This window comes from Anopheles cruzii, chromosome 2 (genome assembly GCF_943734635.1).
Source record: "Anopheles cruzii chromosome 2, idAnoCruzAS_RS32_06, whole genome shotgun sequence".
Lineage (NCBI taxonomy): Eukaryota > Metazoa > Arthropoda > Insecta > Diptera > Culicidae > Anopheles > Anopheles cruzii.
Window position 1 is genome coordinate 60,054,788 of NC_069144.1, and position 24,883 is coordinate 60,079,670.

The following is a 24,883-nucleotide window of genomic DNA, read 5'->3' on the forward strand; positions in this document are numbered from 1 at the left end:
GCATTGGTAGTTGCCTACATTGGTTAAAAACTGAACCTAGGGATACTTTACTCAACATACACAGAAAAAACCACAACCCAACACACACGCAATAAGGCGCTGGCGCCGGAGTGACACCGTGGGCATCGCCAGTCGCCTTCCTATTCTTAGAGATTGCACCTTAATCTTTCATCCTTCATCGTTCTAATTCAACGCAAACGGAAACGTTGAATTGTCTTTGCTAGGGAGTTTACTAATTTAAATAAATTTTTTTACTTCATTACTAAACAATCATTATCAATCCGAGTCAACGCCCTACAGATCTGGCGAGTGGGTCGTAGTCCAAGGGTGAGATCTGCAGTCTTCTAAAAGCGTCGGGATTTTCACTAGGCAAAAGAACGACATTCTCTAGCTAATATCCGGATCGATGGATACACGGGCAGGGTTCTGATTTACTGGGGGGCGGTGCTCCTAGATGCTACGTGAACCTCACCAACGCGCTCCATTCGGAAGGGGATGCGGCGCGGTCAACCTAATCTCGAAGCTCATTCTTAGTCAGTTAATTTATACGGCGTCGTTGTTGATCAGTTCGATCGTCCGAGTGTGGAACCGTATCTTGTTGCTGTTCCGGACGGGCCCATCGATGAGCAGGTCCGTGGCGATGCCACACTCCCGTCCCTCCAGCTTGCTCCAGACGGATTTCAGTCTATCTTTGGCTTTCTCGCCGCCCGACTTCTTGATGCTCTTCTTTTTGTCCATCTTCACCGGCGCACAGCCCCGCTTCTGCTCAATACTAGTGGTCTCCGGGCATTTGCTGTTGGTCACGGAAAGGAAAAGGAAAAAGGTTCAACAAACCCGTTCGGTTCAGCACACGTCCACGTCGCGGACCGAATACCTTTTGAAATTTTTGGGCAACATCGGCTTCGGGGCAGCACAGTAGTTGGTGGGATCTTCCGGATGGTAACCGTAGTCTTCGCCGCGTAACCACGGCTCGTACTGCTCCGGCTGGAAACGGCGCACGAACGTTTCCATCGATATTTTCACCATGTCCGGCTGGCAGCGGCAAACGGAGGCACGCTTGCCGTACTCGATCCACCGCTCCGTGGCAAAGTTGGTCGACTCGGCGCAGTTAAACCCGTGATTAAAGCCGGCGTGGTACCCGTACGGGAACGTGATCATGATCTCGCCCGGCTCCTGGGTGATCTTGTTGAAGGGTATACCGTTCGCTTTCAGCACCTGTGTGCTTATGAGGGTCATCTTGTGGCGCAGGAACGCTTTGCACTCCTGATGGTTGGCCGGGAAGTAACGCTCGGCCAGCTTCTCCAGCTTCTTCCCGTGCTCCGGCGGGATGGCGTACCACGTTTTCGGTGCCCCAAAGTGCAGATAATTGATCGAGTACAGATCCATGTCCTCCGTGTGCCAGGCGAAGGTGGTCTTCCACATCCCAAAGTACAGATAGGCCGTGTTCACGCCCGCAATGGAAATGTTGTAGTCCGTGTTCACGTAGTCCAGAATGGTGCCGAGGCAGTTAATGTTCCACACCTTCACCTCCGGATCGGTGATGCTGCCCGGTACGTCGGCCCCATAGATGGGCGCCACGTACGTTATGTTTTTCCAGAACTTTTTCTCTATGTCCGCGTAGTCAAAGTGCTTCGGTGTGCAGTGGCGATCCTCCTTGGTCTTTTCGTAGTACTCTTGCACCGTCATGGAGCGCTTCTGAATGTTGAGCTGCTGGTAGATTCCCTGCCGTCCGGACGCCACTTGGGAGATGGGCGTGCGGATGGTAATATCGATGTCCTTTACGTCGTACCCCTGCTTGCGTGGGACCCATTCCGGCGGAGGAACGACCTACGAAAAGCGATCGCAACTAATTAAACAACTCACGCCACTCGGGGCTCCCGCAACGGTGTGCCGACCTTAACTAGTCCAGCCTTATGTGCTCCCTTCGATTCCATGTAGTTAATGTACGCGGAAAAGTCCTGAAACTCTTCCCAAGTCGGTCGGAAGACCATTATCCTTGGTGTGGTCATTGTTGAGTCCTGTTTATGGCCTACTGCATCCCCGAAAAGAATTGTTTTCACTCGAACTTATTTACCCAGTCGACCTCTTTTCTCTCATGCGGTTTGTTTTGGTTTGCTCATTTGACGTTTATCCTTTTGCTGCCGCCATTTGCCGGCAGATGGCGCTTTACGCGTGAGACGTTCGCAGACAACTCGGATTCAAAACGGCAGTTAGGTGAGTTGAGACATGTCCTTTCTTAAACGCTTAAGACTAAAATCGAACTATTAGACAAATGAAGCAAACTAATGCATGTTTTTTACAGATTAAACATTTTTTAGAAAGCGTACGAACGATTCGTGCTAGTGCATTGCCCGAATGTGCAATGCACTTCTTGTACGCTGCGGCCGCGTTCATTGACATTTTAATTATCGTGAACTCTTCCTTCAGCCGGATTTCAGCTCGCTCTTGGCCGTTTTTCGCTCTACTGCTGCGTCAACGCGTAGGATAAACAACATCAATTTTTATTATTATAATCTCGTTTTACGATTCGCGGGCGCTACTGGACATGCGTCGCATTCCGATGGTTGGACATGGCCACCGCTCTTACCACTTGTGCGAAGATAGCGTATCGTTTGATTGAGCCATTGACGACTCCAGTCGGGCGCCAGCATCAGCATCTGTTCGAGTGATTAAGCGACTCGTTGACTCTTGGATCGATCTTAGATTGATCTGGATGCTTCTGGGGGAGGCTGCGCTGGTAGCAACGCAGAAGCACTATGAAGTCTATGAGGATAGATCAAGCACTCCCGCGTACCGCGATGGATTGCGCAAGGTTAGTGTTTCAAGTTTATGACCAAGGACGGAACACAGAGTAATGGATTTACCCTGTGGTGTGTAGAACACGTAAAACTCCGCTAAAAGGCTAGTTGATGAGTGAAACTCATTCATCAATATTTAAATAAACGCATGCTTTTAACGATCCGTGCCGCGCCCGATTGATAGGTTTTCCAGACCGACATCGGACTAAATCGGAAATAGTTTCTTCAACTCACGAAAATGGTCACCTGCGGAGCGCGGGGTCGCCCCGCTTCCCCTCTTAACTTTCATTTTGCGTCGCCGGAAGAAAATGCGCGAGCTGCGCCGTGAGCAGAGGCGCAAAAGAGAGCATGGTCAAGCGAATGTGCGCGCGCGAGAGAGACGGCGCGCGATCGAGAACCGCGGGCGACTTCTAGGGTCAGCTGAGAATTAAGATCATTTTGTGGCGAGTACGGCGACCGATGCTGTTCAGTTGCTAGTCAGAGATCGAGCGCGTTGGAATGCGCTGCTAATTGCGTGCTCAAAGGTTCGCGTTGCGCGAGTGTTCGCTGAGTTTGAATTCTTGACGGGGATCCCGAGCCAGAGACGATGTGTTGACAGTATCCACGGGGCGTCGTCGTATCTATCGAATCAAACGCGATCCGCAGGTGGACCCAAGAGCTGTGTGTAGTGTGGTGAATTGCGCGGTTTGGTGCCGTTAAGTTAATCGCTCCCCTGTGAGATAAGATAAGTGCACAGCACTTGGTGGCCAGCCCCAGCAGAATGACGGCGGAATCGCTGAAGCCGTTCCTTAATGCGCCGAACGAACTGAAAGCGCAATGTGCGCAAAAATCGTCGCCCAAGTGTTTGCTGACCGCCCTGGGATGCGCCCTCGTGGCGGTCCTCTGCTGTACGCTAATTGGCGTGGAGGTAGGAACGTTCTGACGGCCGCCGTTCGGATTAGTGGTTCCAAATTTAGTACACGCGGCGCGGACCGCCCAAAACACAATCCATCCTAATGCACTCTGTCCCTTCTTCTCTCGTCCATCAGGTCTGGCATTTAAACATGACCGAGGCTCTGCAGCGGGAAGTCGAAGACCTGAAGCTGCAGCTGAAGGAACTGAGCAGCTCGATGCAGCGAGCGGGTGACTTCAACGATTATGAGGTAAGTGCCGGTTTTAACAACGCGATGTGTTCCTTTTTTTGGCCAAGTGTTCGTTTTTGGAAAGATAATTTAATAAACTCGACCGACAGCAGCCAGCCAGATCAGACCCATCAGGTGGCGCGGTCGGTCGGTCGTATGGTTCTGGTTAAAGCCATCGTCCGGTCGAAAGAAGAGCGCGAAGAAATGTCTCGCACTGCCACAACCGGATGCCGCGATAATTCCAGTGGACTGCGGTCCGGGGTGCGGTCCACCCCAGCAGCAGCGCGGTGGCGCCAATCTGTAGTTGAACCCGTATCGTGGTGTGTGGGTGGCCCCGACTGTGTTCATTAAATCAGAGTTCTCGAAAACACTAAAACCCAAAAACGAGGTGCTCGCGGGAGGCTCGCGGTTTGCATGTGAAGCTTCAAAACCGGAATGGATGAAAGCACTGCCCAAGATGGAAATGTTACGGTCTCGATCTGGGTCCCCCCGTGGGTCTAGCTGGCGGTGTGATCGGGGGCTAAGTGATGATCGCGGTGTGGTGCGTGACTTTCAATAAATCACATGATTTTATTCCGTACTACTGGAGTGCATAGGAGCAAAAATGTCAAACGGGCTGGTTGGCCTATTGGGACATGGCCGTCTGGCTTCTGTCTTCACAGTCTTTCTTGGACAGTTTCAGCCCTAGAACCGGAGTAGGATGACCGGAGTTCATAGGCGCACAATGTACCCGCTGGTGTCGCCAGCCGGACCCTTGAGGGCGTATGCTGAAATTGAATTTCCGCCCGCCCGTAGCATGGCAATAAATTTTTCGGTGACTCATCGACACTTGGTTTGATATCAAATTTCCTGCGGGAAATACCAGACTGGCCCCGGAGCGCTCCGTGGATTGAAGGGCTGAGTAAGAATGGCAGAAGGTCGATTGATGCTCTTCCAACCGGCAGAAGCCTTGCCTTTGGGGTTCACCAGAACGACGACATATTGTCGTCTAGGATGGAGCCCTCTCGGAGTCTCGATGACAGTGTTGGTTTGATGACATCGATGAAACGTGCTCATCCGTCAGTTGATTAAAGAAACATAATTGAACATATCGGACTTCACAAAACTGGACCTCATTGGGCATATCTGCAGATGCTTTCCATAATTGGAACAACGAATGACCCGACTGAACGTTCTTGGGACACCTTACATCGCCAAGGGACCAAGGGAGTTTTATTTCACAAATCGCAGAGCCAAAAGTAGCTCAAGGAGAAGAAGGTCAATAAAGCATCGGAAGCCAGATTTCCTGCCGACCTGCCGGGGTGTACCCGATCGCCGGAGGCCAACTGTGACACGATTCTATCGGGGAAAATAAATCAACCACCGCCGTTGGTGATCATCCTTGAATTGCCGGGGGCCAAAGTTTAACGACGAATGATTCGCGTTCTATTTTGGGATCGTTTGATCTTCCAAGGTCCGACGACACGCACACGCATGCGGGCCGAGCCCGGGGCGCCGAATGGAAGAGAAATAAATATCCTTCTATAATTTGTCTGTTTGGAATTTTTAAAATTTTCCAAATTGTTGGTTGAGCAAGACTGCTCGATGGCATTTCTGGAACCGTGGCCGCGTGGTCTTGCGTCGTGTCCGTTGAGGTTGTTTCAAGCGGCGAAGAAATGTGTGGCAATTAAAGTGCCATTGTGTCATTACAGTCTCCCGCGGCGACAGTTTACGATGGCCGACGGGGGGCCATAAGCAAATTGATGCAATTGCCGAAGAAAACTGCATCGACCGGTTCAACCGCGGGAATCTATTTTTGGTTTATTAATCAGAAACGGTGGCGGTGACCCATGACTGCAGGTGGAAATGCGTTGCACTTTCCTTACCCGAGTGTGTGACGCGCGCGATCCACTGAAACTTTCTCCGTGGAACCGCCTCGGGGGGGAAGCCAAACAAAACCAGGGGTCGTACAATCCTTGCTGTCGATCAGCCGTTTCCGTTGGCGTTGTTGGCGAGGATGCCGGAGCGGCGCGGAGTGTCGTGTTTTATTGGTCGTTTACGTGCCCGCTAACCGAAAACCGTCCTCCCACGGATTGTGAATTGTGTTACTTTTGGGGCGGCGAAAACCCCGTGTGTGTGTTATGCGCAATTTGCGTCACCGCGTCTTTGACGGCGCATTGCGTATCACCGCACCGCGGGGGGGCTCTGTCCTTGACTTTGACCATCTGAGCGCCGAGGCACAGCCGCCGGCCACAGAGCCGGCCGCTATCTATTAATTCGCGCGATGATCCATCTTAGTTTGTCGGCGACTATTTTTAATTAAACGCCAACCACCAACACCCGAAGGGGCCAACCTGTTGTACATCACACGGGGAATTCGGATTAATTCCCGCTGCGAAAGGCCACCGTTTTGAGCGCTTGATGATTGCTTTATTACAACACATTTTTTCGATAAACAAAAACCCTAGACACCACTCGAAATCGGCGACGGACGCCAGCAGTGCACAAACATGACCTTTCGCCCGGCACGATGATGGCCACCCACAGGAACCGGGGGCACTCTGATTATCTTTGTTGACAATTCGTTTGCAGTTCGCCTCGTTCGGGCTCTTCTGGAAGGGCTCTGTTTGTTCGCCCGCCTGAGGGCTTATCGCTACTTCTAACCATCCGTCGAACAGGAACCACCAATTTGGTGGCACGAATCTCACTCGCGATTCGTCCAGCGTTCGACCGAAGAATGATTATTATATCATCACAGCATGATCACACCACACCGTTGTTCCATCGCAGTTCAAAATCTATGCACTCCGACGGTGCGCTTACAAGCGATCATAATAGATCACTTCGGCCCGGCGCCTCGGCGCACCAAATATGGGCTCGTCGGTGTTCGTTTTGGGCGCAGTAAATCTTCATTGTTCTCCGAGGTAGCCTAACGTGTGACATTGATTTATGTAGCGGCCTCCTTGTCGCCACGCACGTGAGCCCTGCGCCGTGGCCAAACGAAAAAGGTCACATCGGGGAACCGTCCAATGCAGAAGCGTGACATATCGAGCCTTGCTCTTGACCGTTGGCTCGCTTATCGGCCCAAACGGATCTCGCTCTCGCTCTCTATGGTAGTCCATGGCTGGATACGTATTGGAAGTCGGATGGGTGAGATGACTGGCCCAAACAAGTGCTAGAGTTACAGTTCGTGTAGCTTCTACTTACTGACTACTCCACCGGGTCCGGGAGTGAAGGGGGGTCAAATAATAATAAAACAAACAAATAAATAAACAATTTCTGCTTGTTGTAATCACCGATCGCCGCGCGCATCTGGTCCCATCCCGCTGGGCGGATGCTAAAATTACTCCTCTCGTGTCCGAATCGGTACCGGGTGTAAACAAACCCATCATAAACAGCTGAAAGTGGAAATCTATTTTCAATCCCATTCATTCCACAACTTGACCGTAGAGTGGCCGAGGGGCCGTCGTGCGGGGATTCCCAGAATGTGTGTCTTTTTTTAAATTCACTTTTTTATACACGCATTTCGATCGGGGGGCTAATTATAGATCCCTGTGGGCCCAAACGTAGATCATTGACTTTCTCTTTGATCGTAACGAGCGGACGTCGATCATGGCGGAGGCTTCCAGAGTGATGGAAATAATTTCTGATTTCTGAACTCCAGTAGAGAAGGTCCAATAAATTGACCACCCCCAGAGTAACGACTATTTCGCATCACAATTAACCAACATTTAAGGGTGTTTCGAGGTTGCTGAAGCTACGCAGTACGCGTTGGGGGCTTGATAGCGTTCCGTTTTGATGTTTTCCGCGTTCCCCATAAATATCCCGGGCGGGCGCCACTCGGGTCGACATGAAACGATTCATAAACAAATTCACTTTTGAAGACACAGAACCGGCAGCGGAAACCACAGTGAAATTTTTCTTTGACCGCAAGACGCGCGACGTGGTTCTTGCGGTTAGGCTAAGGTCTTTGAGGCGGTGCCTGCAAACCGCGAGTGCCTCCGTTCGTCGGGGGACCCGTCGTGAGCCATGCGTCACTGAGAAAATATGTCCCACGGGACAGAGAGATAGAGATAGAGAGAGGGGCCAGCGCGCAAGCTGCGAATACCATTTTGACGGACCGCGCTTTTCTTCGACGCAAATTTGACCACCACCACCGGCGAATCCGGCGACACGACGCCAAACATTAAGCAGGGAAAGATTTATCGTTTCTTTACGGTTCGAGTGCCGCCGCCCTTGCGTCGTGGTTTGGCGTCGTTTACATCCGAAAGGCGCTCCCCTCCGACAGGGAGGATTCTCCGATGTCTTATTTTTAAGTCCACTCGAGAGATCAGTAACGGGCTAGGGGCTTAACTCGACTGTTGCTGTTGCTGTTAATTTGCCCCAAAACAAGTCGGGCCCTGTCGGGCCGTGCTAAGGTCAGGTTCAATCAGTATAGTTGGGCCATAGTTGGATCGTAAATGTAAAATATGGGCCACGGCTTTGACGTCTGAAGAGGGGCCCACTAAACATCGGAATTTTACGCCTTCCGAGCAGGTCTTTGACACTTTTTATTCATTCTCGCGTCCGCGTCCGTGTCCGGCAACCCCGCCACGGCTAAGTTTCACTTTTTCCATTCTGAACCGTTACAACAATGTGATTTCAGTTCTGCGGGCAGCGGCATGAAAAGGGTCTAATTAGGTTCGGCTTCGGGTCACGTTCAGCCTGCTCGGTACGATGTGGTACGACGGCCAGCGGAGTTTAATTGATTTGTAACAATCGGACACGCTCGGAGGAATAAGCTGGCTATAGGTCACAGGACCAAATTGGAACTTTTCCGGAAAAATCCCTTCCAGTCGTTACGGCACGCTCAAGAGGAATGCTGGGCCATGGTAAATGCGCAGAGCTTGTTAATATTTGATGCTGTAGCAAACCGTGGCTAGGCCGCACAGGATTCTGAATCTGAACGTTTGTATTATTTTTAGTATCCTGTGGCACACAACTAATAGAGGCAAGGTTAGTCACTCTTCGGATGACGCAAAGCAACGTGGTCTACGCTTCCGATCGAATGGTGAAACACTAGCCACTAGGTCCAGTCCAGTAGAGATGTGTCACCGGCGGACAGCGTCCTTTATTAATTTCAGTTTCGCTTTCCAAAATATTTTTAATTCCCGCACTATGCTCAATGGCACATGATTAATGATTCGCGCCACCCGTCGGCGTCCATTCGCTTTCGGCCAGTTGGTCAGAAAAATGCGAAACATGAAAATCGGCGCAAATTAATGTCGCGCTCGTGGGGCCGTAATTTATTGCGAGACATTATTCTATCCCCATCTTTCGCCCGGTGAGATAAACATCAAAACATCGGGATGATGTATCACGTTGATTGGTTCGCTTTAACAAGAACGCTGACGAGTGCTTAAATGGAAACATGTGTTTGAAACACGAGGACAAACTGCTCCGAGGGCCGCCAGCGGAGAAAGACCTTTTGTCTTCACGATTAATGATAAGCCCCCCTGGGCCAGCATTCTCAGGATCGTTCAAAATCCGACCAGTGGCCATGTTGACTGCAGTTCGTTATCACTGGTTAATTAATGCTCGCGTTGCCCGCATTGGGCAACATAATTAACGAAACTTTTAATGAAGCGCCAAGCGCCCCTTTTGTCCGGTTGCCATGTTTTTTTGCCATGGGGGTCTCAGTGAAAGCTTCTTTCGATTTTTCTACTTCCTACCATCTCCTGCCGTCAAATTTTACTTTCAGTTTGATAACGAACTGTTCCCCGATGAGTACGATACCGGATACGAGTCACACTTTGACGGCGTTCTGTCGGAAAGCGCCGAGGACGGGATGGACGCGACCGAGATGCTGGACAGCGGCAGCAGCAGCAGCCGAGCCCTTCGAGAAGAGGATGAGGACGGAGAGGAGGAAACGCTTGGCAGCCGCCCGGAGGAGGTCGTTCCAGAAGGACCCCGGGAGGATGAGGAAGAAGATCTGCACTTTGACGACGGTGTCGAGGACATCAGCGTGTCCGTTTCGGAGGCCAACGGTAAGCGCCGAATTCGATCCATTTCCGGTCTCACGCACCAGGGCGTTCCGATTGTCGACGAACCGTACGTACCGCGCCGGAACCGTTCCCGGCGGCCACACCGGATCTTCGAGCAGATGCGTCAGCGGCCGGAAGAGCTGGTCACACCGCCGCCTTCGGTCGAAATGTTCCGCTGGGACGTCGACGCCAGGTTAGTGGTCTGCGGGTGTCCCCCGGATATCAGGCCAGACGACACACTAATGTTCCACCCGACTCTGGGCAGTTCCAGCAAACCAGCATCCCATCACGCATCCTCTCAGCAGCAACAGCAGCAGTACGGATCAATCAGTATCCGGCCGTTCCATCACTCGGTTCATGGCCGCTTGGACCCCACAACTCCGGCCCCGGTGGAGGTTCCCGCTTCCTCAACCCCTCGGCATCATACTCGACACTCTGGAGTAAGTACAGCGGACCTTGAGAAACTTCCTGGACCTTCCGAAACATGGTCTCTTTCTCTCTCGCGCGCCCTCGTGATAGCTTTCTGCGACGAAAGCACCGGCACTGGTCCTCAATCGGCACAGCCGTGTCCAGGTGACTGGAGACGTGACGAAAGAACAGCTGCAGCAGCAACGCTTCCCGAAGGTGGTTGGCAATCCGGGGACACGAAATGTGCGTATTTCTGCCCACCGCGCAAACGGTAGGTTTATCTTGGGTTGGCCTAATGGCTCCGCTACTCCTTCTTCCAGGAGGTCGTAATGAAACCCGAACGGCGTCTGCGGCTGCGGCAACGTAAGACCGGGTTGCTTCGGCAAGAAGGCGAACCCAGGGCAAGGTCCGTGCACCTGGTGCAGGTCGACACCAACACTGGCCACCATCTGATGCGCCTGAAGCACTGGGTAGCGAAGGATGAATCGAGCAAGCAATCGATCGCTGCTCGCCTGTTCCGGTTCAACGGCGAGGAGCTAGAGATTACGGATCCCGGCATTTACTACGTCTACGCACAGGTAACCTCTCTCTCTCTGGAGTGATGGGTAGTGACCTATTTCTGATCTGATCCATGGGCTTTTCTCGTAGATCACGTACGACAACGAACACGACATCAACGGGTTCCACCTGTTGGTCAACGGCGAGAGTCACATCGCGTGCTCGGTTCAGGCTCGGCATGGCAACACCATCAGCACCTGCCACACGGCCGGCTTGCTTGAAGTGTCGGGCGAAAATGGTGTGAAAATTGTCGTCGAGGATTTCGCCTACGGCCGCCAGTTCCTCCGGTACCCGGAGAAGACATTCTTCGGCGCGTTCAAGATAGGCAACCTGCCGCCGCACGCGAACAGGAAACACTCCAACAAGCAGTAGTCCTTCGTGGCAGTGGCCGCACTCTTATTTTAATGCAACCACACACACACACGCTCGAAGCTGTATTGCACCGTACCTGTAGTTCTCTAGTGATAAACCGACGACGGACGGACGGTTCTCAGACCCTCACCCTATGTTATAACTCGTCGAGGACCTATGGTTAATATGTTTGAAGCAACATTACCCACATTTTCTTACATTTTGGATTGTTTTTCGCGCGATTGATTGGATTGGTGTATTTATTTTTCCTACTAAAAGCCACCGGGGGCCATCCGGGCAGATTATTCGAATTAGTGTTTGGCTTGACCTCCGACTCCGAGGACACATTTATCGTTGTATGCATGAAAAAAAAACGACACAAAATAATTTTGTGATATTTTTATAGCAAGCCCCAGCACCGATCGACCCGCGGAGCGGATTGCGGCCCAAAGTGCCGTCGAGTGGTTGCGCGGATCGATCGCGTCTGTGAAGTACGATGGCGGCGGAGAGTATGCCCCGCCAGTTTCGAGAAAATAAAGATGTTCGACCGAGAACGAGAAAGCAGGGAAAAGGGAAAATAACGGACCGGAGAAGGACGGACGGATCGAAAGAATACCGATGCGGTGCGTTAAAGGCGCCGGGAGGGACGATTAGTGTTTGGCGAGCAGTTTGTCGTGCGAGAATCTACGTCGGCTCGATGAAGATTTTCACCAGAACCGGTGCCGGATCGGGTCGGGAAGTTCTTCACATTCCTGCACGCTGAGGAATGTGTTGCGCGATGATGACGTGGACTAATGTCGGGCCGCAGCAGCAGGAGTGAAACAAAAAACGAGTCCTCGATTCTCAGTTTCTCGGTTCGTTATCATTCATCGTGGTGGAAACGGTGAAGAATTTCTCAACTCAACCGTGTCCTTTTGGGTGAACCAGGCCAACACGGTGGATCGTTGCGAAAGTGAACGCTCGTAAATGGTGTGACAGACATTATTAAACGTTCGACGGGCTCTCGGCGCGTAAGGCAATATCCTTAAGAAGCCCTAGAGCCCCCGTGTTCCTGCGGAATGGTTTTTCGAGCGAAAAACAGCGCCGAGCTTGGAAGCAACAAGTAACCTGGCCCGAACCTGCCTCACGAGCAATAGTTCCCATTACTGGGAAATAATCACCACCGGTAACGGGTCTCGGGTCTGGCGTGGCGCAAGCGTGCCCAAAGTGGCATATTTTATCGCACCGTCAACCGTGGCATTGCTGGCTTTTCTTTCTGCCTCGAACCGACTCCGCCGCCCACATTCGTGCTGACGGATGGCAAATAAAGCGGAATGAAGTGCCAGCAGTAAGCTGCCCGGGGAAAACCCACAGAATATCCATTCGAGCAGCTGGGAAAATGCCGGGCCGGCCATATCCTTCGCCGCGAGAAGAGCGAGAAAGCCAACGAAAGAACATCGGAGGGCCTTTAAAAGCAACGACATGATCGTGCCGACCGACCCATGAATGCCACTTTCCATCGCCGTAATCTCCTGGAGACTGATAGAGGGCGATATTTCACGCCGCCCGTTCGAGGCCATCCTTTCGGATCCATCGCATCCGACACGCTGAAGAAGGTAGGCATTAACAGGAGGTTGCCGTGGCGTCGCGCGCCGAAGCAAAACAGGGGATTATTATGATTGTGTTTCATTTTTCTCCGGGAAAACTTCCCAATTCACGGGCACATCGGCACCATTTGGGGGGCAGGGAAGCCAGTACCACGGACAATGACGTGGGTTACAACAGCGTTGCCGGGTGGAGAGTTGGGAATATGACGGTGGAAATTTCATCACAAACCGGTTAAATAAATGACTGCTTGGAACCACAGAGAGCGTAAATCGCTTTTTATTTTAGGAACTCCGAAAACATCCGAGTGCCAAGAGTGCCCGTGGTCAATTGTGTTCTCGAATCTTTTTCCACTTCAACGAAGCCGGTGCGTCGACTGGATGACAAACGACTGGCCAAAGTGAGCATGGGCCCAATGTTTCAACAACCCAGTGCCCAGTCAATCAGAACTAACACACGTGAAGCCATTCGCCATTACAGTGCCGAGACAGACGAACAATATAACCCGGGCCCGGACTTCACAACAGAGCGCTGTTTCCGGTGACCGCAGATTAATGGTGAGCTGTTGGTGGGATCCGCCGTTCCTTTTCGGACGGAGTGCGGTTGTGCGTGGCGACGTGCGACGCGCTATTGATTTCACTTAAAGGACACGCACTGATGGCATCTCACCCGGACCGAACGCGCCGTTTGAAGGACAACGCCAGCGAGTCAGGTTTGAGTGCCGGTGGAGTGGATTTTCATCGGAACCGTCTCGGATAAATATGGATGAGCCTATGGGAAGGAACTTTCGACGCTTTCGACGTCAATGGCCCGGTTTTTATTTCGGGATCATCGAAATCGATACATTCTACTCAAATCGGTAACGATGCTCAAATAGAGCCCGTTCAACGACGCACTAATCGTAATCGAATACACGCCGGATAGAATAGCTGCTGCTGCTGATGCCGAAAATCGCATGCTAGCCCGAGTGGGGAGCTCCGAGAATTTAGAACTGATCAACAATAACCCTCGGGATGGTACCAATTACCGGTGGCTACTTAAAGTAACAACCCTTTTATCGCAAACTTCCCCCGGGTCCCGCCTGGTGTCTGGGGCTTCACAGAACCCAAACGGCGGGCTTCGGCGTGCCGGTGAATGCCGGAGGTGATGCGAGCCGTTTCGGAGAATCGGTCTTTTAGATGGGCTCGCAAAAATCGACTTACCGGCTATTTTCTCTTTCAATTCTGTACAATCAAAAAGGGCCATTCGCCACTGGCATTTGGTTCCGACACTACGCCGAATTTTAAATGGCAAACAGGGACGGGACTAATAATATTGACAAGCAACAGCGGCTGGCATTAAAAAGCTTATTAATCAATTATACCACCGGAGCCTGTGGGTCCTTTTGGCGTTCCTTCCTTAAGGAAGTCTCCGCGGGTCATAAATAAGCGCGCAAATGAAGCAACTCATTAGCATCTTGCCAACGTCACCACCGTCAAGTCGACCGTCGGTCATTCTATAACCATCGCGGCATCACAGAATGAGCGTTCCCCGTCGATGGAGACGCCAGGTAGTTCGTTCTTTGCCGTCAAATTCCAATCCCCCGGTCGCTCCGCTGCCCGAGGCGACCTATTCCCCAGGTGGATCATCGAGCCGAGGCCGAGCGCACAAATTAATTCAATTATTTTGATACACTCCGTCCTTGTCGGTTCCGGTTCCGGTCGATGGGACAGAAGAGCGTTAGCGAGGAAACCAATTCCTTTCGGCCGTGCGGCGTTCGTGCTCGGATCGTTCTCTTCCTGTTGCATGCCACCGCAGAGCGCACGATTGGGGTTGATAGTCCTCTCCGTAGAACCCGATATATTGTTTCGAAAGTGTTCAAAACATGAATGAACCATATTCGGTTCCGGCGATCCGGTTGCCCGATTGCTGGCGAAAGTACAGAGCATGAGAGTCAGAGCGAGATGGATGAAATGAATTAAAAATCACGAGAGGCCGCCTGAAGCCAAAGTTGGTCTACGGTGGTCCCAAGCTGGGCACACACTCTGTCCCTAGCTCACCGAGTGTTTATGTCACGGTATGTCATTTATTGAGAGAGCGAGGGACTGCGAGTGCTGTCGAATATTCTCGGAGAAACTCAACCAAACACCCACGGAACGCGAGCTTTTCCCGTCGGTCGCAGGCGCAGTCTTATCGATTGACGCGTCACTGAGTTCGACGGTCATGAATTTTGCGTAAATTTGACCAAAACGTGCTGTCTTTCGATCAGTTTTATCTGGTTTTGATGTTCATCAATCTTTTCCGATTAAATTTTTGCAATCTCCACATTTCCACGCGTGGAAAACTCTCGCCGCGAAAGCTCTCTCGCTCTCTGGCAACGGAACCGAAAGCTCATCGGGCGGCCAACTATATAAATAGGGGCTGCGCTGGTGCGATTTTTCAGCCGATCCCGCTCAGTGCTAGCACGGCCAACCCGTCAACCAGTCGTCCAGGGAGCCCCCCACTGGTGGTCCCACTGTGCGTGCGTGCGTGCGTTTGTGTGTGAGTTCGGCCATCCTTGGCCGAATGGTATCCTCTGGGTTTGCAGCGCAAAAAGTGTCCTTTCTAAACCTTGCTGAAGGGCCGTGTGTTCGTCGAACGTTATTGCGTTACTGGTTAAGAGTAGCTACTCTTTATTCTGTCCCAAACATCGTGAACTAAGTGACCGTCGGGATTTCAACGCCCACCGCCCGGTTGGGACACGGTAGGGGTGCGAAAGTGTGCGTCTGTGTGCTCTGTGTGGCCGACGGCAGTTCCAGAGGCCAAAGGATAACCAGCGTGCAGGTGAAAGACAGTTCAAGTTACAAACATCCCATCACTACGGGTGATTCGGGCGAGACGCCGTTGTTGTTTTCACGTACCGAGGAGCACACGCGACGTGACGCTTTCAGCAGATAATTTTACGGTAATTAGATACGTTTCGGGATGCGCTCGGGTGTGGTACGAAAACAGTTCCTTTCGTGAGGCTTCGTGGAAAGCATTAAAATGCGCCCGACGTTGTTTACTACGCCGTCGGGTTGTGCGGCTCTAAATATGATTAAAATTACGCTTCGCCCTATTAACCGTAAAGAAGCCAACAAATTTGTAGTTTTCGGGGGTGGCCACAACCACATTATAACCGTTTGGGCCGCAAGGTCGGCCGCGTAGGCGACTAGCGGTGGGCGATGAAACTAATTGGCAAAAAGCGATTATCCTTCGCCTGATGGGTACGGTTTATTCATCGTCATGCCAGCTTAGCCCATGTGTGGACATGTGGGTCGGGGAAAGAAGTCCCGCCGGGCACATGAGCGGGCGGAAAAGAACACTACATCTTCGGGCGAACGGTGTGCGCACTCGAGGAGGTCCACACCGCACCACCCACCAGGTGGTGGTGCGAAGGATGAGCAACAAGTTATACACCATTATTATGGCACGAATCCTTCGGGCGGACTTGCCCTGTTTGCTTTCGACGCTGGCAGACCATAGCACGGGAGCGGGTTGTTGCTGGAAAACCGGTTTACTGTTTATATTGAAACCAACCCACTGGCAAGACGCTGCCGGAACCGCTTCGTCAGTTTGGAAAGTCCAACCGAGTAGGGCTGATTCATTTGCGGGCCCATAAAAAGAAGAAAACGAGCTTTGCTTGCGTTTGTTACGCAGCATAACGGTTGCGTATGTCTGGTCGTAGGGTATACGATAAAAACCGCAAAAAGGATCATTAGTCTGTCCAAACAAAAGTATAATTGAATGCTGTTATTGGACTTCATTTCAATAGAATCTGCTGTATTTTAAGTGACGGAACCCTCGAAACGTTAATTGAAAGTTGTTCGAGAACTTCAGAGCTCGATCCTTGGACGCATTCTTTCCGCCACCTAGCGAATCGAAAGCATTTTAATGAGAAATTCTCGCTCCCTGGTTCAATGGGCCGTCTATTCGCTTTGATATGCAAATTTCAACCCACCTGGCTCACGTTGAGCTTGATTGATGAAGTGAGTGCTCCAGACAGGTGAACGAAGCTCCACCAGGATTCCACTTGCCATCCACCCTCGTGGAATAGGCATACTAAAGATTTTCACGGTTGATTGGAATGAATCGTCGAATAAGGTAAGAGCCAGTTCTTTGATTCCCCCGGTGGTATTAATTTGACACGTTCGTTCCACGAAACACCCCATCAAATGCCTTGTTACGTGTTGGATATATGTACCTCGTGGTGTATCTCATTTGAAAAACTTTTTAACGACAATAATGCCAATATGAACTCTGTCTGCGGAGTGCCGAACAAATTGTAATGGATCGAATCCAACATGGTCGCCACCGTCGGTCATGCTTCGTACGCGAGACTGCCGGTTGCGGAGGGCGCCAAAGCATCGGGTTTGCAGTCGTAACAAACATCATAACAGCAATTGGTCCCCTGTCCCGTTGATCACACTCGTTTGTCACGGGCTTCACCGGACACTGCGTTCGTCTCAACACGAGCCCTCATTTGTCACCGCTCAGGCAAGAGTGGGATTTTCGGAACCCAGCTGCGACCGATTCGACAACACGACTTGTTGAATCGCACGGCATGGTCTGAAAGTTGCGGGCTTTATCATCCTCGGACCGATTCTGGGGCCGAGCAGTTATCGATTGTGAGGCAAATAGTAATAATGTGAACGTTATCGAGAGCGTCTCTTTTTTCGGGGCCGGTCCGTTTTATTAATTACTTAGATTACGGACACTGGCCAATGTCGACCGGACCATCGATCGTCGGGACCGGTACACAGATTTACGGCATTCGGATATTGAGATTCATCGCTGTCTGTGCACGGATCTGTGGTCGCATGCGATTCCAATTCCGCTGCCACCGCCGCCACCGCCGCCGCGCCAGTCAGGCGTAAGAGATATGCGATTCCATCTCGATGAAGCGAAATCTAGCGTGAAACCGTAAAACAGGTACTAAGAAAATCTAATATCGCTGCGAGAATCGGTGGAGGCAGTAAAACTTTACCGCAATGGCACGGATCGAGCGATTTCTGGGAACGATTCCGATGCGAATGGCACCATCATACACGGTACTTTTCTGGCTCTCTCTTCGCACATTTGACTGGGTTTTATTGATTTTGTTTCACTTTGTAAAATGTGAGTTTTATCGAGAGCTTGCGGCATGGTAATTTGGGCTACTTTCTATCCTTTTCTGTGTGTGGGCACAGAAGGATGGCGATGGCCTCCTGTCCAAAGCATGCATGCCCCACTCGAATTACACCGGCCCCCCAGGCTGAGGATATATGCTCGCCAGGTTAGGTCGAGCTTTTAATTTCACTCCATGTCATCGGCCTACGGGGCCGCCGGCCTTCGGGAGGATGAAAATGTCATAGTGCCATCGATTGTAGCTACGCTACGCCGGCCATTGTGGCTTGGCTTCGTGAAATGCCGCGCTAGCATAACCGGAGCGTTGAACAATGGGCTTGGTATGTATTTATTCAGCGCTCCCGGCTGCCGGACCGAAGCACTAACGGGAAACAGACCACCGGGCCTGGAAAGCAACCGGATGCCATAAATGTGATGCCATGGATCCGTGTGCTACGGAGTGCTCGGGCTAATAAATTGAATGCGAAGCCGAGATGTGATGACGAGAAGAATGTATTGTGGGGAGCTTTTGCCAGCGAGCGACTTTACGGAGTTCTCCATAAATTTCTGACACCTCCACAACTTGTCAGAGCATTGTGGGCCACTGGCCACAAATTTGTTCTACCGACAAAAGCTTTCCATGGGCGTAATCTTTTAAAATCTGTCACATTCAGTCGAGAGCCTTTTCTCGTTCAAAACCTAGGCGGAATACGTCTACGGCCCCAAGGGTTTTCTACGTAAGAGATCACAGTCACTCCGTGGGTATTATGAGGACCACTCAAAGGGTGGCTGGCAAAGGTTTTGCGCGAAAGCGACTCTCGAAAACACAATCCATTACTAAAAACTCGTACGTGACAAACATGGAAAAAGGAAAAAGTGTTTCACTCACCAAAGGACTAAGCCATGAGGCTTTCGTTGCTTCGCATTCTAATTCATTGGTCCTTCTCTCACGCATTCATTAGTCGAGCAGCTACTATTAATGCCTAATTCAAAAATAATAAACACTCTCCTCGGCAGATTGTGTGATTACTCGGAAAGGCATTATGGCCGGGTTAGGTGTGCACTCGGTGTTGCTTCTGGGAACGGTCGTCGTGGCTGTGCTGGCCTCGCAACACTCACCATACTCACTACAGGTAAGCGACGCTACTTGAGGGTTAATATTTAATGCGGAGGTATCATACACGCACGGCAATCCGTTCCGTTGTAGGCCGCAATCGAGGCTCTGCACCGTCGCGAAGCTCAACTGGCGCTCCGCGAAGAGGCCGCCGCTGATCAACTCGATGAGGAGGGCTATCTGATGGAACGTAAGAGGACTTTGCACAAAATCAAATGACCAAAGAGTAATTTGGGTTATTGGTTTTCTCCCAATAGCGGCCACAGAGGAGCAACAGCAATTTCGTCCAAATCGGCAGCGCCTGAACCGAATCCTGGCCAACTATCTCCGACGTGACGAGGAACCGATCGACGACCCGTACGATCCGTACGATTTGGAGGCACGCAAACGATCCGTTTTCAGAGAGCGCGATGGTAGGTGATGAGGGGCGATCGCTAGGGCAAGAGGACCTCGATATACTGTGCCTTCTCGTTTCCGATAGAAATGACCTCCTATCCGACCGTGTTTCGTGAGCGAGAGCTAGAAAAGTCGTACTCGCGACCAGACCTGTCTTTGGACTTCCTGAAGGAAGTGGATCGCCAGTCCAACGCCGAGCGCGACGAGGAGTACCAGGAACGGCTGCAGCGCCTGTGGAACAAGTATCAGCAGGAGGAGAACGAAATCGAGCAGCAACTGTTCGAAGACGAGCAGCTTGCTCCCCTGACGGCCGGTGGATACGAGAAGCGCCAAGGATTCCCAGTGTCACAATCGGAACCATCGCCGGCAATGTACGGCCCTCCGATGGAGGAACGTAAGCGAACCCTACCCATCTTGCCGTGGTTACCGGCGACGCGCCGAAAGCGATTCCCCGTGGCGAAACGTTCGCCCAAACCCGAGATGATGATTCCCTCGGGAACCGACAAGAAGGTGGCAAAGGATTTGCAGGCACTGTTTGGAACCCCCCAGGAGCAGAAGCGTAAACGTTCGAGTGACCCGGCGGGTACTGTGGCCCCAGCGGCAGCAACCACAACCGTCGCGCCGATCACGACGACGACCGGGCGCAGTAAGGAAATTTTGAAAAACAGACGAGAATCTAGCGATGAGCACCACGAGCACAGCTCGGAAGAAGGTCCGGACGATGAAGAGCACGACCACGAGCACGAGCACGAGCACGAGGAATCGAGCGAGGAGTTCGAAGGGGAGGACGAGGACAAAAAGAAGCGATCGGTGCGCAAGCGGTCCAATCTGGAGGTGGTGAAAGAGGACCAAATACTGCCGGGCGATATCGGAGATTTTAAGACGAAAAAGTCCATCCAATGGAACAAGTACTTCGGGATAGATCGAAGGAAAAAAAGTGTCCACGATTCGGCGTCAGCCTCGTCGTCCGGTAACTACCCGCTGAGTTTCTACAAGACGTACGATGAGGACCGCAAGAAGAAGAACGTGAACCAGGACAAGCTGGAGAGCATGGACCGGAAGCTGAAGAACATTGAGGACATCATTCTGGACCAAACGGTCAAGTACACGGGCGATCATGAAGGTAAGCCGGGGGGGAAAAAAGTTTGTCAGCGCGAGTGAGGGGTAACGTTCCGAATTTTTGATCCCCCAGGACTCACCGAACCAGGTGAGCTGCAGAAACTGAAGGACAAAGTGGTGGCACGTCTTGCGACGGCCTACAGTATCGAGAAGGTGCGCCGTACGCTTGAGAAGCTAAAGGACTCGGTCAACGGTGAGCCCAACTATAAGGTCAACGAAGTGGAGCTCGATTTGCAGCGGGACGAGAAGGAAAAGGCGAAGCGTGTCGCAGTAAAGAAGGAAAAAGCCGAATACGATCATAACCAGTGAGTGTGGCGCGCACCCGAGGCAGTGAGGCATCCTTCACAATCCGTCCATTTTCAGACACAGCATGGAAGCGGGTGGTGATAAGGTGGCCCACGAGGAAGTGGAAAACAATCTGGAAGAGGCCGAGGAAGACAGGAAGAAGAAAAAACGGACCCAGAAACGGTACCAGGAGGTAGTGCGCGGGTCGGAGCTGACCGATATGGACGATGATTTCAATCGAGGATTGGTAGTCGGTAAGAGCTCGCACGATACTGGCCCAAATAAGACGCACTGCAGCTGTCTTTTGGCTTCCGCAGAATCCACCGAGTGTCCCCTGTTGGATGCGTTCGAGAGACGGTGCCGTGGTGTGGACGTGCTGAGCGGGGACATCTATCAGGAGCTACTACCGGCCTGTGGAGCGCATCAGTTGTGCTATCTTTGCGTAAGTTTTCGGAGGACCTGGCGATAGCAGCTTTCCAATACTCTACGTCGTCTTTCCAGGGAGTATCGCCGAAGGTTTGTGACCTACAGTACCTCTCGGAGGCGGAGAATTTGTGCGAAAATCAAGCCGACTGCCAGACGACCGCACGGTCGGTGCTGATGATACTGCGCGGCTTTCCCGGGCCCCAGCTGGGCCCGAGGGAGTGCGCCAAGAACCCCTGTCTGTACCGGGCGATGCTCGAGGTTGGAGTCGTTGTAAATTGAGCCCAGCAACTATAACTAATCCACTATCTCGATGTGTGAAGTTGTGAACTTGTTACCTACGTTTATCACGAGCAGTGTCTCACACACTCCATTTTGCAACGAAGAAGCTGAGCGCATGGCTGTACATTGGAAACCTTTTAGATCAAACCACCTATATTCAATGCACGGCGAAGGTCCAGCATATTTACGCTACGTTTTTTGTGTGTGTAACAACGATGATCAGTATACCGAGAAACCGCACGGAGTGATCGGCAGGGTTGAAGCATACTCTTTTTCGAACCCTCGGAGGCTCTTGGCGAACGCAGCAACGCCGGATTTATCTATGTATAAGAAGCATTTTTAATCTCATATCGACAACTATGTGTGTGTGCGTGTGCAACCCCTTTTATCGATGTCAGCATGGAGCATAAACGCTTATCGGTGGTTATGCATTACTCTTCCCCTGCCCGCTACGTTACACACTGCTAATCGGAACTTTGCTGTGTATTTCCGCAAGCATTACTAATGGGTCCGTTTGAGAGTGAATTTGTGGGGATGATAAAGAATTGGCTCTGACTCATTTGGCATCGCCCTTCACCGTCAACACTTACATAGATGTTTTGTCAAACAGTATTTACAAAAAATTTGGCAGGCAGGCAGGATTGCAAAAAGGCACCTCCATGAGATTTGGGAGTGATTTTATCATCTGCTTTATTTTATGAAAGTATTAAAAAAAAACAAAGATCCTACGAATACTAGACAGGAATTGGAACCTCCGAAGGACGAAGGACACTTTACAACGATACCCGTTGCTCTCGATAGACAGGCCCGTAAAAGTGCAGCAGTGAAGCACACGAGAAAAGCACGTAAAACTTCGACAATAAAAAAACATAGACGAACGAAACTCAAGTATGCTCGCTGATTTGCTGAAGTGCAAGTACCGACCGAGGTTACAATATTGGTTTACAAAACAAATTGTATTGCATCCACACTATGAATGTTTCTTCTTGAGATCACGTGCGAAGCAGCTACATTGATAGAATCGGAACTGCGGAACGAACTGTGTGCAGCTAGTAATTTTAATGGAAACCAGGATTGAAACAACTATTGATATACAAACTACGCTACTCTACAAATACCACTTAATCGATCAATTTCAGTCATAAAAAAGTATAACCGCATTCGGACGGCCACAGGAAGGTAGTGTAAAGCAGTGCTTCGGCCATAAAAGGCACGGTCCGAGGGGTCCGTGTGATTAACTGAAGTAAACAAAGCACGGTCAGCGGCAGCGGTTGTATAACGAGGCTATAAACTATATTAGTAATCGCTGGTAGCGTACACACACATACTATACATAAACAATGTTAATGTACACAGCAGCAAGCAAACCGATCGACCGATCGACACACCGGAGCGGCCAGTAAAAACATTACACTACACAATCAATAGTAAACCAAAAAACCAGTATTTGTTGAAATCTAAATAAAATCCAAACAAGTAACGTAAGAAATAACGCCTTTTACAAGTTGTATTTGCCGGACCGAAATCATTCAGGTGTAACACTCAGGTGCTGTGGACACGCCGGAATGTGCACCTTGCTAAAGTGGTCTATTGCCAGCACCCAGCAGCTAGGTGGCCCCTTGCTATCAGACACTTGAGTGCTATCAAAAGAGAAATGACTGATGATACCGATACCGATAAGATTAACCGCGGGTGACTCCTCTGCTCACCACAACCATCACCAGCGCCGCTTAGTATCGACCCGGACTACTCAGTGTCGGTTCGAAAGCCCAACAAAACCGTCCCCGTTGTTGTGTTTCCCCCTGTCGGAATGTGTTCTGCTAGGGCTCCTCAGCAGCAGGACTTCCAGGGTCCGGATACTCCTACGTTTGATCTGAGTTGGGACTACAACTATGACAACACACTCGCTGCTCCTCCGAACAACGTTCCACCAGTAGGTAAGCTTGGCCGAACCGGGGCGAGAATGAGTAACACCGAGAGGCAGTGACATTGCTACCGCCGATGGCGGTTGTTCTTAAATTGCAGTGCACACCGGAGAGAATCGAATCATCTCGGCACAACCCCAGCCCATGACCAATGGAGCAGAGAGTGGTAAGCGAGTGCTGGCAGTGGAGGGGATTCCCTGAGCCTGAGATGGATTGTAAAAAGATGCGCTTAATTTTCCAGTGAGGCCTTCCATGCTTTCCCCCCTAAGTGTGATCCGCAACGAACCGATCCGATCGGTGAATAGTCCGTTTCTAACACCGTTCTCGCCCAGAGCGGGACTCGACTTCCTGTACGGATTGCCATCGGTGTTTATCCAACAATCGTACGAGCTGAACGAACGTAAGAGCTGAACCTCGTACTTGATTTACTTATTTTCACCTGCTGTTCTTACAGTCCTTTCAGGCGTGGCCTCAGACAATCGGTACACTATCCGCGGGCCATCGAACGAGGCGCTCTACGGTGCGTCGGAGACCTCCGATCCTAGGGATAGATTTTGGGGTTCCCTCAGACCCTTCCAGCTGTCGCTGGTGGACCGAAACCACCAGGAGGTGTTGCTTTTTAAGAAAAATCTTGGATGTGGTGTGTTTTGCTGTTTCTGCAAAAATCAGTTTCTCGAGATCTGGGCCAGCCCGGGTGAGCTGATCGGTTGCATACAGCAGGACTACGGGATACTGTCCCAAGAAATCATTCTACTGAACAGCGACATAAACATCATGTTCCGCGTCCCGATACCCTTTGTGAGCGCTATCCGCATGCCGAAAGAGACCCACTTTCGGGTGATGGACCGAGATCTGCTGACCCAGAAAGGGACGATTACGCGCGCCTGGAACGTGAACACCTCGAGCTACACGAACAACATCTATTTCTCCGATCCGAGCATGGACGTCAAATTTAAGTCACTATTCATCGCCGCCGCATTTCTGCTGGTCAGTGGGAGGGGGTTCGAGCGTATTTAGACTATCATTACATCGCGTTTCTCTATTTGCAGGAGTACCTGTACTTTCAATCAAATTGCTGTTGACGCATACCGATGATATTGAAAGAAGAGCACACCACTTCATGAATATTCTCATACCGTCTGGAGTGTCAAGATGGAAAGGATTTTAATGCTTTTGTTTCATATTGCCAATAGAATAAATTGTCTGCGTGCTTAACGACTTGTTCCTAATGTGGCTCCCAATACGGGATGGAAGGATGTTCTGATGAAAGGAATGACATGCAAATTGAAGTAGTAGTTGTTTTACTTACTCAGTAATCTTAGAAAACTGTATAAACAGTATGAAGACTTCGTCCTAAAAGACATGATAAAGCAGTTTACCTATCCGCCATCATCAACTCCGCGACTTATCCACA

General features: G+C 51.0%; 4 protein-coding genes across 4 annotated transcripts; 3 read left to right on the top strand and 1 right to left on the bottom strand.

Moving 5' to 3' along the window:
- LOC128268978 (probable lysine-specific demethylase 4A) lies at positions 1–2,089 on the bottom strand. Its single transcript, XM_053006300.1, has 3 exons — positions 1,896–2,089; positions 875–1,827; positions 1–793 (listed from the first exon to the last, which is right to left on the bottom strand). Exons 1-3 carry the CDS (start codon positions 2,007–2,009, stop codon positions 544–546), a joined length of 1,317 nt encoding a protein of 438 aa, XP_052862260.1. The 5' UTR covers positions 2,010–2,089; the 3' UTR covers positions 1–543.
- Positions 2,090–3,282: 1,193 nt separating this feature from the next.
- Positions 3,283–11,784, top strand: LOC128267149 (uncharacterized). Its single transcript, XM_053003938.1, has 7 exons — positions 3,283–3,705; positions 3,827–3,940; positions 9,639–10,114; positions 10,187–10,361; positions 10,441–10,572; positions 10,650–10,907; positions 10,978–11,784. The coding sequence occupies exons 1-7, from the start codon at positions 3,559–3,561 to the stop codon at positions 11,257–11,259; spliced, it is 1,584 nt and encodes a 527-aa protein (XP_052859898.1). The 5' UTR covers positions 3,283–3,558; the 3' UTR covers positions 11,260–11,784.
- Positions 11,785–18,968: 7,184 nt separating this feature from the next.
- Positions 18,969–23,012, top strand: LOC128268975 (uncharacterized). Its single transcript, XM_053006298.1, has 8 exons — positions 18,969–19,058; positions 19,133–19,229; positions 19,297–19,452; positions 19,521–20,558; positions 20,628–20,859; positions 20,918–21,093; positions 21,157–21,281; positions 21,341–23,012. The coding sequence occupies exons 1-8, from the start codon at positions 18,969–18,971 to the stop codon at positions 21,542–21,544; spliced, it is 2,118 nt and encodes a 705-aa protein (XP_052862258.1). The 3' UTR covers positions 21,545–23,012.
- Positions 23,013–23,354: 342 nt separating this feature from the next.
- LOC128267150 (phospholipid scramblase 1-like) lies at positions 23,355–24,623 on the top strand. The gene is made up of 5 exons (XM_053003939.1): positions 23,355–23,481; positions 23,570–23,635; positions 23,711–23,869; positions 23,924–24,456; positions 24,519–24,623. The coding sequence occupies exons 1-5, from the start codon at positions 23,355–23,357 to the stop codon at positions 24,549–24,551; spliced, it is 918 nt and encodes a 305-aa protein (XP_052859899.1). The 3' UTR covers positions 24,552–24,623.
- Positions 24,624–24,883: the final 260 nt, after the last annotated feature.

Coding starts and splice junctions, on each gene's coding strand:
- LOC128267150 (XM_053003939.1), top strand. CDS start 23,355: ATGTGTTCTGCTAGGGCTCCTCAGCAGCAGGACTTCCAGGGTCCGGAT. Junction 23,482..23,569: donor GAACAACGTTCCACCAGTAG/GTAAGCTTGGCC, acceptor CTTAAATTGCAG/TGCACACCGGAGAGAATCGA. Junction 23,636..23,710: donor GACCAATGGAGCAGAGAGTG/GTAAGCGAGTGC, acceptor TTAATTTTCCAG/TGAGGCCTTCCATGCTTTCC.
- LOC128268975 (XM_053006298.1), top strand. CDS start 18,969: ATGGCCGGGTTAGGTGTGCACTCGGTGTTGCTTCTGGGAACGGTCGTC. Junction 19,453..19,520: donor CGTTTTCAGAGAGCGCGATG/GTAGGTGATGAG, acceptor CGTTTCCGATAG/AAATGACCTCCTATCCGACC. Junction 21,094..21,156: donor CAATCGAGGATTGGTAGTCG/GTAAGAGCTCGC, acceptor TGGCTTCCGCAG/AATCCACCGAGTGTCCCCTG.
- LOC128268978 (XM_053006300.1), bottom strand. CDS start 2,009: ATGACCACACCAAGGATAATGGTCTTCCGACCGACTTGGGAAGAGTTT. Junction 1,828..1,895: donor ATAAGGCTGGACTAGTTAAG/GTCGGCACACCG, acceptor CGCTTTTCGTAG/GTCGTTCCTCCGCCGGAATG. Junction 794..874: donor TTGCCCAAAAATTTCAAAAG/GTATTCGGTCCG, acceptor CGTGACCAACAG/CAAATGCCCGGAGACCACTA.
- LOC128267149 (XM_053003938.1), top strand. CDS start 3,559: ATGACGGCGGAATCGCTGAAGCCGTTCCTTAATGCGCCGAACGAACTG. Junction 3,706..3,826: donor GTACGCTAATTGGCGTGGAG/GTAGGAACGTTC, acceptor CTCGTCCATCAG/GTCTGGCATTTAAACATGAC. Junction 10,573..10,649: donor GCAATCCGGGGACACGAAAT/GTGCGTATTTCT, acceptor TCCTTCTTCCAG/GAGGTCGTAATGAAACCCGA.